The sequence below is a fragment of the Miniopterus schreibersii genome (genome assembly GCF_964146895.1).
Source record: "Miniopterus schreibersii genome assembly, chromosome: 2".
NCBI classification, from domain to species: Eukaryota; Metazoa; Chordata; class Mammalia; order Chiroptera; family Miniopteridae; genus Miniopterus; species Miniopterus schreibersii.
In genome coordinates, this window is record NC_138102.1 from 113,020,338 (window position 1) to 113,034,720 (window position 14,383).

The 14,383-nt window shown below is 37.4% G+C and overlaps 1 protein-coding gene across 5 annotated transcripts in view; it reads left to right on the forward strand.

Moving 5' to 3' along the window:
* The window catches only part of ATP2B1 (ATPase plasma membrane Ca2+ transporting 1), a 117,461-nt gene extending 103,394 nt beyond the window's left edge, over positions 1-14,067 (forward strand). For 2 of the 5 annotated variants that reach the window (XM_081128616.1, XM_081128617.1), the window contains exons 19-22: positions 15-122; positions 2,088-2,270; positions 2,666-2,819; positions 10,832-14,067. In XM_081128616.1, the coding sequence (XP_080984742.1) occupies positions 15-122; positions 2,088-2,270; positions 2,666-2,819; positions 10,832-10,857 (471 nt within the window). In that variant the 3' untranslated portion in view covers positions 10,858-14,067. The remainder of the gene's footprint in view (positions 1-14; positions 123-2,087; positions 2,271-2,665; positions 2,820-10,831) is intronic. The other 3 variants (XM_081128613.1, XM_081128614.1, XM_081128615.1) reach the window with 2 other exon arrangements.
* The last annotated feature ends 316 nt before the right edge of the window (positions 14,068-14,383 follow it).

Here is a 14,383-nt window from a genome sequence, read left to right on the forward strand (position 1 = left end):
GATTATTCCTCCAGATAATAATTGTGCAATTTGGTGGAAAGCCTTTCAGTTGTTCAGAACTTTCGGTAGAACAGTGGCTATGGTCAGTATTCCTAGGAATGGGAACGTTACTCTGGGGCCAGGTAAAAACATCATCATCTTTTGTTTAAACCTTAAATGATTTTTAAAAGAAATTTCTAGTGTGTATTTTCTTAAAGCAGTTCTCTACTTGATTCTAAGTAGTTACCATTTTAGGGCAAAAAGGGCATTTAGGGATATGGTTTTTTAAAATGTAATATTTGCTTTAATATGTCTCTTGCTGTTTATTATGATTATGCCTATATAATAAAACACTTTAAATTTCTTACATATTTTTTTAACTTGTTTTTTAGAGCAAGTTTTACAACGGTGCTTTAATTATGCATTTATAACTGGTTAGGATTCTAATATCTGTATCTTTTGCTCTATGGCCTGTTTTTGCATGTTTAGAATACTTTTACAAAAATATAAAACATTATGTGCCTTAGATTATATCATTTTTCATGTAATGTAATCCAGAATGTAGCATAGGAAAAATCTTGAATTTCAGTTTGCATAGAGAATGTTTCCATAAAAATAATGGTATTGGGAAAAACAGGCCATAAAATGACATTTTAGATTATTTGGATCGAATGGCTCTAACAGCATATATACATAAAATACAGTGCCTGAAAATGAGATATACCCCATTTTTATTGTAGGCAGCTGACTTGCAGGTGCATGTCATTATTTTTAAAAGATAAGTGATAATGGTGTGTATGTTGTTCATTTTAAGCCCATTACCATTACTGTAAAACTAACCGATAAATAATCTATACTAACGTTTTCATAAACGAAGGTTAACATAATGTTAAGGTGTGTAACTTGTGTGAACTAATTTATTGTTCTTCTGCAAGTCAATCAAAACCAAACATCCAGGTTTTTCTTGAAGTTAATCTTTTATCTCTCCGTTTTTTTACATTGTGTTTCTAAGTTCTGAGGTTTCTCTTACTCATTTTGAACACCTGATTAATAGAGATTTTCTTTTAAGCATGATCCATATTTGGTCCACCTTTCTTTTTGACTACCATTCTAATTATTTTACAATGTTCTCTCATGGGGAGAACAGGACCCCACAATCTCCCCCCCAAATCTGGCTGATTTAGGAAGAGGAAATTCAGTATAGCATACATACCCAACCGGCATCAGTTACCGTCTCTGGTTGACACTGTCTATTGAATTTAAGTGTGCGATGGTAGAAAGCACTGATTCGGGTGGTCAGGGGACCTAGGGTCTTAGTCACTCCATGAGCAAGTCTCTTCTCCTCTTCTCGGGTCTCTGAGCCCGTGTCACCTCTGTGAAGTGAGGTGGTTGGACTAGGAATTCTCTAAGCAGTTCTGATTCTGACCACAGGCTTTTTCCCCCCTGATAAGCCCATCTTCCTTGAGGAATGGCTGTTAACATCTATAAGTTCATAAGCATTTGTTTGTGGTTTTGTATCCTTTGTTTTCTGGGGCATCTGTTTCTGTTTGGTGTCATTATCAATCCGTGTTAACCCAATTTTTTAAGTAGTTTGTTTTATAAAACTAAATACATTTAATAAGCAAAAACTATTAGTTTACAGAACACTATTTTTAGTTTAACCTTGAAGATTTTTGGAATTTGGGTATGTTTTTTTCTCATTGAATTCTTACAGCACTGATGAAATACAAATTTGTCTTACATCCAGTAAGACTACCTGCCATTTTATTTTATTTGAAATAAATATAACTAATATGAGTTCAAGTAAATGTATATATGTCGTAGTATGGTTTTAAAATTTACTGTCATGAATGTCCTAAAGTGCAAAAAATGTAATCAGGTTATTTCCATTCGGGAAAACTTTTTTACTCTTCAAACTTAAGTCTTTTGTGCAGCCAAGAAGAATATTTTTTGTCTTTAGAAAGAAAGCCTCTGAGGGACAGGATCTCATTGCTTCTTGGTGAAGTTAGTTGGTTACACTCGCACCTTTTCATACCCTTTGTAGTAAAGCTGATCAGTTTAATTGTACTTGATAGGATTTATTTCAAGTTCTTTCCCCTGTGTTGTAGCTTATTTCAACAATTCCAACTAGCCGTTTAAAATTCCTAAAAGAAGCTGGTCATGGAACACAAAAGGAAGAAATACCTGAGGAAGAGTTAGCAGAAGACGTGGAAGAGATCGATCACGCCGAAAGGGAGTTGCGGCGTGGCCAGATCTTGTGGTTTAGAGGTCTGAACAGAATCCAGACGCAGGTATGGGCCTGGAGAGAGGTAGGAGAGGGGATGGGAATGGGAGCCAGCCAAGGGCTTTTGGACCTGGGGAGGAGGTGTGAGCACACTCCTTAACTTCCTTCCTAGCCTTCCCAACCCACAAAACTTATTTCTTTTGAAAAATAATTGTGGTACCTGGAATGAGTGAAAGTTTTAACTGATCATGAAAGAATGTGTCTATATGCCCCTAAGCTTCTTTTTTCCTAGCTTCCCCCCCCCCCCCCCTTCATCACAAAATACTACTCTTGCCTATTTATCTGCTCTGTAAAAAGTGCCTTTTTTCTTTACTTTTTGTATGTTGATAGATGGAATGGTCCTTTCTCTTGTTCTCTCTCTCTCTTGCTGAGCAAGCTGTCACAATCTCTGATTCCTTGCAGATGGATGTAGTGAATGCTTTCCAGAGTGGAAGTACCATTCAGGGGGCTCTAAGGCGGCAACCCTCCATCGCCAGCCAGCATCATGATGTAACAAATATTTCTACCCCTACACATGTAGTGTTTTCCTCTTCTACTGCTTCTACTACTGTGGGGTGTGAGTGTGTGTTCCTAAGTGCATGAAATTAACATTTCCTACTTCACACACCTAACGTTTCTCATTTTCTCCTTAATGTTTAAATTCATTGTTCAGGCTTTTCATAAAGCTTTCTTTTCGTAAAGTGGATTGAGACCTCAAAGTGTTGTCATTGTTGTTGTTTTATTTCTTAGAGGGCTAGATAACAGGTGGAACAATTGCAACCAAAGATTAGATATGAAATCTGTGAGCTTGTCTTTAATATGGGGAATAAAATTGTAGCTTAGAATTTGTGAAACTACTATAAATTTTTGAGTATATGCCTTTAAACATGTTCATATTGCATGGTGCCCAGAAGCATGTTATTTTAAAGTGATCTGATTGTGTTTTTAAAGCTAAAAATGAATTGAGCATTTTGACTTTCACCTTGTTGAGGCTGGAAAGTAAGTTAGAAGGAAAGTTCTCAATATACAGCCAGTTGTTTGCCTTCTTAGCCTAGATAGACATTGTGGCCTTGTTTTGGACTTTTTTTTTCTTTTGGGGTGTGTGTGTGTTTGTATAAGCTTCAGAGCTCCATGGTATTTATGGGTGTGTTTTTCATTTGTATAATCAATTTAATTTAAAATTGTATACTAGATAAGAAATAATCTGTTATTTTAAGTTTTCCAAAGAAGTAGGGAAAGTGTATTATTGATTAATTATTGAGCCATTTCATGTCATGCTTTCCATTAACTGACGAGAATAACAAATTTCCTTACAGGTTTTTAGTAAATGGCAAACTGCCCAAAAGCTTTATAACCTGTACCATCCTTACTGTGATAGAGTCTTGATTTTGTGGTGGATTCTCAGTATGTTGGAGGCACTAAAGATATACGTCCACCCACCCCCAGAGTCAGCTGAGATACCCGAGGTTAATCTTCTTTTGGGGAGAGACCTGTCTTTACTATTTGGCCTTTAGCCAGTTAAGGACTGAAGGAACCTTGGGGAGCTGGAGAGAGGATAGTTGAGGGAGAAAACAATGATGTTTCACAGAGGACTCTTTATTCAGTGCCTTTTTGTTCACTGTTTGCTGAAGTAATTTTCATTTGTTAATCTTGACAGGGTTGTAAAACAGGCAGAACAGGAACTATTCCCCGTTTTACTTTGAGAACTGACCTGGCGCTTAAATGACTTGTTCGTGGCTAATACGCAGAGGCAGCGTGATGTAGAGCAAAGAGCAGACAGGTGCTCTAAGGCCAGACTGACCCAGGGATGTTAGCCAGGGCATTACATTTACACATGTGGACAGATAGGAATCTTTCTTTTAAAAACTACCCTGAGGCCGGCCGGTGTGGCTCAGTGGTTGCGCGCCGCCCCATGCACCAAGAGGTCTCCCATTCCCGTCCCGGTCGGGGCACGAGACAGGTTTGCGGGCTTCATCCCCAGTAGGGGGCGTACAGAAGCCAGCCCATCCATGTATCCATGTTTCTCTTCTATTGCTGTTTCTATTTCTCTATCCCTTCTCCCTCTCCCTTCCTCTCTTCTAAAAAACAATAAAAAAAAATATTTTAAAAAATACCCTGAGCCCTGGCCCATGTGGCTCAGTTGGGTGGGCGTCATCCCATGCACCGAAAGGGTGCTGATTTCATCCCAGTAGGGGGTGTGCAGGAGGCAGCCAGTCGATGTTGCACTCTCACAAATATGTTTCTCTCTTCTCCCTTCCCCTCTCTCCAAAAATCAATAAACTACTCATGTATATGTGTATATATATGAATGTGTGTGTGTGTTCTCACCCGAGGATATTTTTTCCATTGATTTTTGCGTGTGAGAGAGAGTAGAAGGGAGAATGGGGGAAAGAGAGAGACATCGATGTGAGAGAGACACACCAATTGATTGCCTCCCCCACTAGCCTGGACTGGGGCCAGGGATCGGACCTGCATCCCAGCTTCGTACACTTGACTGAGAATCGAACCCACAATCTTTCATTGCGAGGGCCAGTGCTCTAACCACTGAGATATACCCGCCAGGGTTCAATAAACTATTTTAAAAAATAAATAAATAAATAAAAACACACCTAGCCCTGATACTACCTACCTGAAAGAAATGGTATGTGTAATGGCCCGGCCTTATGCCTAGGACAATAGCTAATGTCAGTTGCATCCCTCCCTCCCTGTATCTGTGGATTTCACATTATTTCTGGCTCTTGAGAACTGATTACAACTCATCTCTTCATCTGCCGTTAAGTGTTCCACGTGTAAAAAGCCTACCATATGCCAGGGCTGTACTAGAACCTTGAGACATTGCAGTCTAGTAAGGAAAACAAACAAGTACTTGGGAATTACTACATGGAAATAGAACACAGAAATATTATAATAGGGTCCTTAACATACCCTGGGAAGCCAGGGAAAATTACCTGAAGGAAATGACTCCTGAGCTGATTCCTGATAGAATTCACTCAGTTGGGGAAAGCAGGCCTCAGTGACATAGCTTGGTACTAAAAGATTAATAAAATGTAAGGATTTATGGAGCTGGAATGAATGGTAAGGATCTGTTTATATCCTGTAAGAAGCATCCAAAATGAGACTTTGATCCTGAAAGACTTCCCTGCACTCAAAATTTTAAATTTGAAAAATTTCCAACAAAAAGACAAGTTGAAAGATTAATACATGAATAATACTTTTTATCTGGATTTACCACTTCTTAATATTTCATGGCATCTGCTTTATTTATCTATATATTAATATATACTTGAGCCATTTGAAAGTGGCAAGATACGATGACATTTCATCTCTGAATTCTTCAGCATGTACCTCCTAAAAATAAGTCTCCTGCATAATCATTCTGTATTACCACATCAAGAAATTTAACAGTAATACCATTTTATCTAGTATACAGTCCATATTCAGATTTCTCCAGTTACCCCCTAAATGTCCTTTATAACTTTTATTGAGCCAGGATTCAAGAAAGGATTATCTCTAGTCTCCTTTCATCTAGGTCTATTTTTTCTACCTTTATTTTTCAGGACATTGACTTTTTTGAAGAATCCAGGCCAATTGTCTTATAAAGTGTACAACATTCTGAATTTCTTTGTTTCCTCATGAGTAGCTTCATGTTAAACTTTTCTGACAAGTTTACATGCCAGGGTGGCATGTACCTTTATTTTTATTTCAACAAAATTTTAAATTATTGACTTTTTATTTGGAGGGGTGTCACATGACTTTAGGTATACGATATTTACTATATTTTTCTGTATAATTGTATTCCAGGCCTTATGTTAAATATCAGATCAGTCACCAACTTTATTTTAAGACGTACTGACCTATACCTGCCTCTTTACCAGGCTCTTTTCTGATGCACAAATATGAGTGAGGCCTCTGAGTTGCTGGGCCCGTGTGGCCCGGTGATAAAGGTGTACTTCAGGGTGACGAGGGCAGGTTTGTAGTTATTGCTTCATCAAGGTTTGAGATGTTTATTTCTTTATTCTGTGTTCTGTGTTCTTGGAACATATGGAGGTGTTGAGGGCTGGTGTATATTCTTGTTCATGATGTTATCATTGTACACTAACCGTTGCGGCCATTATATTGCTGTCACCATGAATTTCTTTTAACCTTGCTGGGGAAGCTTTGTGTTAGGTGGTTGTACAGAGCACCAGCCAATACATAGAATTACTTATTAGTGTTAATATATGTAAGGAAAGGTTCAATTTCCTCACTGTGTTCCTGCCCTAATATAGAATAGTCTTAGAAATGTCTGTGGACATCAGACTTCTTTGACTGTTCCTTGGAACCTTTGCTTTGCTGAATGGAAAAAATAATGGTCCATTTTGACTTTGACTTGAAACATCTCTGGAGAGATCTTTCCCCCTCAGTTATTAATCAGAGGTTTACTCCTAAAGATCTCTAAAGAAAACATTTATAGTTTATCTTTCTTTCTAAATTATATCATTCTAATGTCAGTGTTCACAATTAGTAAGTTCCTTGGCTGAATCAATAGTTAAACTCCTGGAAAGGAGAAATTGAGAGGAAATTTGGTCTGCTAGGTGAAGGGTTGATAAACTGTAGCCTGGGGGCCAAATGTGGCCTGTGGCCTGTTTTGAAAATAAATTTTTATTGGAACAGAGTTGTGCTCAGTCATTTAAATATCGTCTGGGGTAGTTTTGCAGTACACTGGCAGAGTTAAGTAGTTGCATCAGAGACCATATGGCTCACAAAAACTATATTTACCCTCTGGTTTTTTACAGAAAATGTTTGCCAACCTCCATTCCAGATAAATGAAACGTTACACAAGTGGGTCTTACTTAGAGAAAATTTGATGTGCAAATACCCAACTTTGGAAAACAACCTAGAATTTCTTGTTGCATAGTATCTTTTCTTTTACCATTACAATTCTTTGTTAGTATACATGATAATGAATATAAATTTCAGAACTGGGCAATCTGTTGTAGAAGGTAAGATATGTCAGGTAGTGACTAAAATAGTCTCATGTTTTAGACCTAACCTTGTATATCATGAATTTACTCTAAAAAAAATTTTTGACACAAGGATTATTGAATTTTTCTTAATTTAAATAATTTTAGGAGTTATAATTTTGATTTGTATTGTAGGTCTCAGTAAATATTAAAGGAATTGTTAAACAGTAAGGCTTGGATTGTCAAGAATGGTAGTTAAGGTTACTTCTCTTTTGTTTAAATTGAATTCTTTATAGTATTAAAATAATTCCCTACCTACCTAAAGTATTGTGTACACAGCTGTGCTTTTTAGTTACTCAGAATTACTATTGTACTGTGAGAATTGTACATTTAGAAGGTAATAGAGATCACAGCAAGTGTGGGTTAGCTGAACTGCCTTCCTTCGAGAGTGCTTTTTTATGTATGTTCTTCATGAGTAGAAAGTAAAGCAAGTCTGGCTCAGTGACCCCTGGTTAATCTAGATTTCATTGTGTGTATCTAATAGGGGAACTGTTCCTTGAAATTGCATTGCTTTGGAGCGATTCTGAGCTGTCCTTTTACATGTCCTGTCATCGTGTGGCTAAGTAGCGAAGTCAGAGAAAGACAGCATTGACCTCAAGCTTAGGAAGTATTTTATTCTAGTGAAGTTAACTACAAAGTTAATGTCCACATGTTCTCTTACTCACTTTCAAAGAACCTGGAATTGGGAGTTCAGGAAACTTGATTCCAAGACATTTTGATACTGCTCAGGGTGATGTGAGAAGTCGGCCACCCATTCTCCTAGTTGCTCATTTTCACCATTTGTAGAGTGGTTCAGAGAAAATGTGTACATACAACTGACTGCTCTTCACACTCGCCCATCGTAGAGCTTTGCCGACTCCTACATCTCTAACTTAAGCTCATACCTTTCTCCTGAGCGCTGGCTTTTTTCACTTGGATGTTCTGCAGCTCCACAAATTTAACATCTTCCAAATATTGATTTATTTCCCCCTTGATTTTTTACTATTCCCCTCTACCCACACCGGTCAAAACAAAACACAACTTAACTGTTTCTCTAGCTCTTATTAGCAGCATTGTCCGCAACCAAGTCAAGTAAGTAACTTCAGGGTCATTTTACACCTTAGTAAATGGGGAACAAGAGCAATAAAGGAAATTAAAATGTAGTTGCTGCTAATAGTCTGTCGAATGAAGGGACTGAAGTTATAAACACATGAATAGAACAGACTTATAAACTAGCACATGATAAAGTAGCACCACAAGTAGAGTAGATACTTGCAGTTCAAAGTGTGAATTACGGACTGGGAGCTTGTTAAAAACTCAGGACCTTGGACCCCTACTGAGGGGCCCAAGAATCTGCATTTTAACAAATCCCAGGTGCTCCTGTGCACACTGAATTTTGAGACGTCCTGACATTGATACTTGGGAGATAACCCTGTTCTGAGTGTGTATATGTACGGACTCATTTAATCTCCATAACAACCCCATACGTTTGGTGCCACTGTTATTTCCCATTTTATAGTTGAGGAAATCTGCTTGCCTAGGGTTCCGTGGCTAGTCGGTGGCAGAGCTGGAACCCACACCCCAGGTGGCCTTTTACGCCTGGCTGCCTCGGTCGGCTGTGCTGTACTCCTCTGTGAAGGGCTGAGCGAACAAGTTGTAAAGCAGCGCGCACAGCACCTAGTAAAGCAGGAGAACTCGGAGGAGAGGTGAGGCTTTAATCAGAACTGAGCATTTGTCGTCGCACACGTGAGGATCCCCTTCTCTTTATGGCTGCATAATCTTCCACTGTGTAAATATACCGCATTTTCCTTATGCACTCACCTGTCAGTGGGCATTTGAAGTTATTTCCATGTCTTGACGATTGTGGGCAATGCTGTGCAAGGAACACAGGAGTACAGGTATCTCTTCAAGATTCTGATTTTTGTTTCTTTGGATAAGTTCTCAGAAGTGAGATCTAAAATAGTGAGATTCATAGAAGCAGAGAGTAGAATGGTGGTTACCAGAGGGTAGGGGGAAATGGGGAGATGTTGGCCAAGGGGTCCAAAGTTTCAGCTATGCAAGATGAGTAAGTTCTGGAGACCTAATGCACAGCATGGTGACTGCTGGACTGTATCACTGACCCTTGCCGAGAGGGCGGAATCCTGACTGTTCTCACCGCACACAGATGGTGACTGAGGTGATGGACATGCTAAGACATCTAAATGAGAAGATGCGTTCAGCCCTGGCCAGTGTGGCTCAGTGATTAGTGTCGACCTGTGCACCAAAGGTCTCTGGTTCGATTTCAGGTCAAGGGCGCGGACCTGGGTTGCAGGTTCGATCCCCAGCCCTAGTCTGGGTGCGTGCAGAGGCGACCAGTCGATGTGTCTCTCTCACATAGACGTCTCTCTCTCTTTCTCCTTCCCCTTCCTATCCCCCCCCTCCCTTCCACTCTCTAAAAATCAGTGGTAAAATATCCTTGGGTGAGGAGTCACACAAAAAATAAATACCTTCAAACATCTTTTTGAAAAAATTTATTAATTTTTTATTGTTTTATGAGATGACGTTAGTGACTATGTTTTTTATCTGGAATGTCGTCGTCAGTTACTTCTCTTATGGTGACGTCTTCATTAAACAGGATTCATTAGAATCAAAGCAAAAGCAACACTATTTAAACTGATGTGTACTAGCTGTTCAACTGTTTAGATTTCGTCCACCTGTTTTTGAAAGTCTGTATGACACTGAGTTAATGAGACCTAATGTCAGTGTTGTGTGGTGATATTTTTTTAATTTGCCCATTTTTTTTTATCCATGCAGCAGATTTCTGAGAAATATGTTGAGAGGCAAAAATATTAGAAAACTTTGTGTCTTCTACTTGGAAACTATTTCACATATGAATCCCATAGGGTTTTTTGGTGTGTGTTTTTTAAGTCAGTTTTTCCAGTGAATTATAGTATTTAAATTGATTTTAAGTTTTAACCTATTATAGAGAAAAACACTATAACACTTTATAGACAAATGGCATATACTCAAATATTTATAGCTGTTTAATGGCATTTTATAGATATTTATTTGGGCTTTGTCTTTATTTTATGTTATGCCCCATGGGAATAGTGGGGTAGATGTGAGTTCATTGTTGCATTCGGCTAATATTTGCTTGGCTTTTTCATAGTTGATGACACCCTAATTCCTAGCATGATAAATAATAACCCTCTGTGCTTGACTTTGTTTAACTTATTTGAATTGTTTTCAAAATCACTTTTTTTTTTTTTTTTTTAAATCAGCTGAAGCTTGTGTATGGTTAAGTTTTTGTTGTTTGTTTCTTGTTTGATTTTGTTTTCTTAGGGGGAAAAATCCTATAAAATGGCTATTAAATTTTAGCCAGTGACAATGATACTTTCTTAGTATTACTTCAAATTCTATATCTCTTAATTCTTAGAGTATGCGGTTTTGTTGTTCTGTAGTGTCCTACTAAAATTCATTTTTTTACAGTGTATTGCAAGTTCCACTGCATTACATGCAAATATGATTCACTCATACCTAGCTGTTTGTGGATTCAAACTCATAAATGCACCACCTTTCAGCTAAGCTAATAGCCTACTGACATTTTTCTGTTTTCTGATATTTACAGATTCGAGTGGTGAATGCATTTCGTAGTTCTTTATATGAAGGGTTAGAAAAACCGGAATCAAGAAGTTCGATTCACAACTTTATGACACATCCTGAGTTTAGGATAGAAGATTCAGAGCCTCATATCCCCCTTATCGATGACACTGATGCTGAAGACGATGCTCCTACAAAACGTAACTCCAGTCCTCCACCCTCTCCCAACAAAAATAACAATGCTGTTGACAGCGGGATTTACCTTACAATAGAAATGAACAAGTCTGCTACCTCTTCATCCCCAGGAAGCCCACTACATAGTTTGGAAACATCACTCTGATTGTAAGCGGAATGTTAACACACTAGCTGCATTGTAAAGAAACAAATTGAAACTGGGTCTTTTCACATATTGTGACGGACAAGATCGTATTCTTGTCTTTGGACTTCAACAGAAGACACACTTGTACGAATGTAGATTTATTTTTTTAAAAAAACGCAAAGCTTTCTGCCAGACTGAGGGTGCTTTTTGGGGGGTGGGAGAAATGAACTGACAGATAAACAGTAACTCGTCATAAGTTGACCTGTGGATCATCAGTAGTACCTGAGAATGGTCCTGAACAGTGTATTAGCAGAGCTTTAGTTTATCTCAATCCTGGATGGGAGAGAGGGAGGAGTAAAGCTGGGCAAGCAAAGAGCCCTGGATCATAGAATCGATACTTTAATTTCTGCTGTTGGCTGTTAATAATTTGGATTATTTATGTTTATAAATGATACAGATCTGTTTACAAGGTTTGTAGATACTTTTTTTGTTCCTGTTCATAGATGGGAAGCTTCCTTATAACTGATGCAGAGAAAAATTAGTCCTTCAAATACTGCTCTATTTTCAGGAAAAAAAAAAAAGGGTGTTTCTATTGAAACTGTACTAAATTTTTGCCTACAATTTACCTTGTTAAATATTGTAGATAAATTGCTAATACTAATAGCCAAATAGATAACACTAATGCTTTGTTTAAAAAAACAAACAAAAACAAAACAAAACAAAAAAACATGAGCAGTGGTGTTCTAATAAAGTTATGACATCTGTCCTAATTAGTTTCTTAAATACATTTACTACTTAATGGTTTTGAAACAACTGTTTAATTTTTAAAATTTTTGAAAACTTGCTAATAACCTTTTGTTCAGAATTTAGTAGATTGTTTAATGTGGGACATCAAGTGCATAATGAAAGATGCTTGAAATGCTTTTGTTGTTTCAGGCAGGTCCAATTAAATCAAGCTATCAAACTACAAGAGAACCTTAGCCCATTTTGTTTCTGTCTAACCATGTTAGTTCAGTGATGTCTTGGTGAACTGTGAGTGAACTGTATTGATTTTTCTAATAAATCCTTAGAAACCTTCATACAGCATGAGGGCTGTTGGCATTTTGAAAAAGGTTAATAAGTAGAAGCATACATGTTTTCCTTTTGTTTTTGAAACTTGTTTGTAAGCATAAATAAATCTGCCCTTTTATTAAATAAATTCACGGCAATGTTTTTTTAAAAGGCATTTCAGCTTCTTGACTCAATTCTGCATATATGGTGCATCACTCTGTTCTCTTTAACACGATTCGAGTAAGTTTCAAGATGGTAACAGCCTCATGAGGTACTGCTTCAGTTCCTTGGTGATAATCTATTAGAACCAGATTAAGAAAATGATCACAATTTCACCATTCAACATATTCATTGAATTCAGTTTGTCTAAAATAGTCTCACAATTTTAAAAAAACAATGATCATCATTGTCTTTGATACATTTATTTTCATTCTTAAGTGGCCAAATAACAGATGAGGTAAATGAGATTATATGAAAAGGTGAAAAAGTTCCATATATTCAGATATAATAATTAACCACATGCTGGAATGCCCATTTCTAAGCCAATTGGATTCTTTAAGTCTTTTCTTTCTTTGTTCTACCTTCCCTTTTTTGCCTCTGTCTTTACCTTTTAGGAACTGACATTGTGTTAGGGCCCAGATTTCACCACATATACAACCCTCAGGCTGACATAAAGTTTCTGAGGACGACTACAACATCTGACCCAGCAAAGAAACATTTAGATGATGGTGCTTGATATTTTTGGTGGGTGGGGGAAAATCTTTCTCTCCATCAGTCCTTTGCAGTAATCCTCTGCAAGTCTTAGAAACGCATTGGCTCTGTCAGCATATGTACATTTTTTCATCAGGTATTTACAGCGAATCATACTGTAAAAAGAGGTAGCATGATCTGCTGGAAAGCCTACCGGACTAGGAGTCAAGACCTGGTTTCTAGTGTCGGTTTTGCCATTAACGTGCTGCATGACCTTGGGAAAGTCATTAACCCTAAATGAGGGTGGTGGACTAGACTCTCTCGAAGAACCCTTTCAACTCTAAAAATTGACCCTATCAACTGGAGAAGCCTGCAAGGCATAGGGAATAGAGAAAAGGGAAATACTTTCAGTTTTCTTTTTTATTTTGGTTATGCTTAAATATGAATGTAATTACCAAAAGATTTAGACGTGCATGTGCTTCGGAGGATTTGTATTGAGCTTTTACAGTATTCATTTTTCAACTCAAGGCAATGGCTTTTTACACCAACTCTAATCCATACACGGGTCTTACGACATCCATGAAGTAGTAGCAAGACATGCTTAGTGTGTATTTCTCTCTTTGAGACACTGTAATTTCAACCAGAAATTCCCAGAGCATTATGTAAGTAGGGGAAAAAATGCAAGCAAGCTGTTAAAGATCTTGGATCCCATTATATAGTATGTATAGCTGAAGTCAGCATCTGTAATTCAGTCACGTTTTCTCTTTTACCCTCTAACCAAAAAGTTGTTTAATTTTGCATCCCAAATGTTTTTAATCTTTGTATATTTTTAAAAAATCCTTTCTCCTCCTCATTGCCTTTTTTGTGGTTGTAAATAGACTTACTTGCACTTTGAAGATGAGTTACTCCTTGTCATCTTACAAATATGTGATATGGTAATTTTCATAACAGATGTCAGTTTTGAACCAAGACATGGTGATTTGTTTATAAGAAGAAAAAAAAAAAAAAACTGGCTTCATTTCTGTGAAATTGCTCTTTGAAAATTTCTTTTTACACATGTAAGCCAACTGAGATACCGTGGCGGTGTTGATTTCTTTCGATGATGCTTACCATCTATTTTAGCCACTGAGCCTTTTATTATTTGTCTATTTGTAAAGTTTATTTGTCTTAACTCATTTAATAAATATACTGTTTATCTGTTTCTGAATGGGGACTGAACTTTTTGAATATTTAAATTAATCAGAACATATTGTAGAATTATTTTTTTCTACTTGAAATTTTAGAAATTTAATTGATGAAAATTCTATAATGTACTTGAAATGTGATGGTTGTGTTACAGTGAATCAGTGTCCCAATATGCATGATCTCGGCCCCCAGAATGAAAGTGGGCATATTGTTCTTACTCTCCTACCTGCCATTTTTAATCCTTGTACACAGATCATTTCTGCAGTCCATGGGAGTGTACTGTTTGGTTTATAAAAGTTGAGCTTTCCACATTAACCATACGAGTGTAAGTTTTCC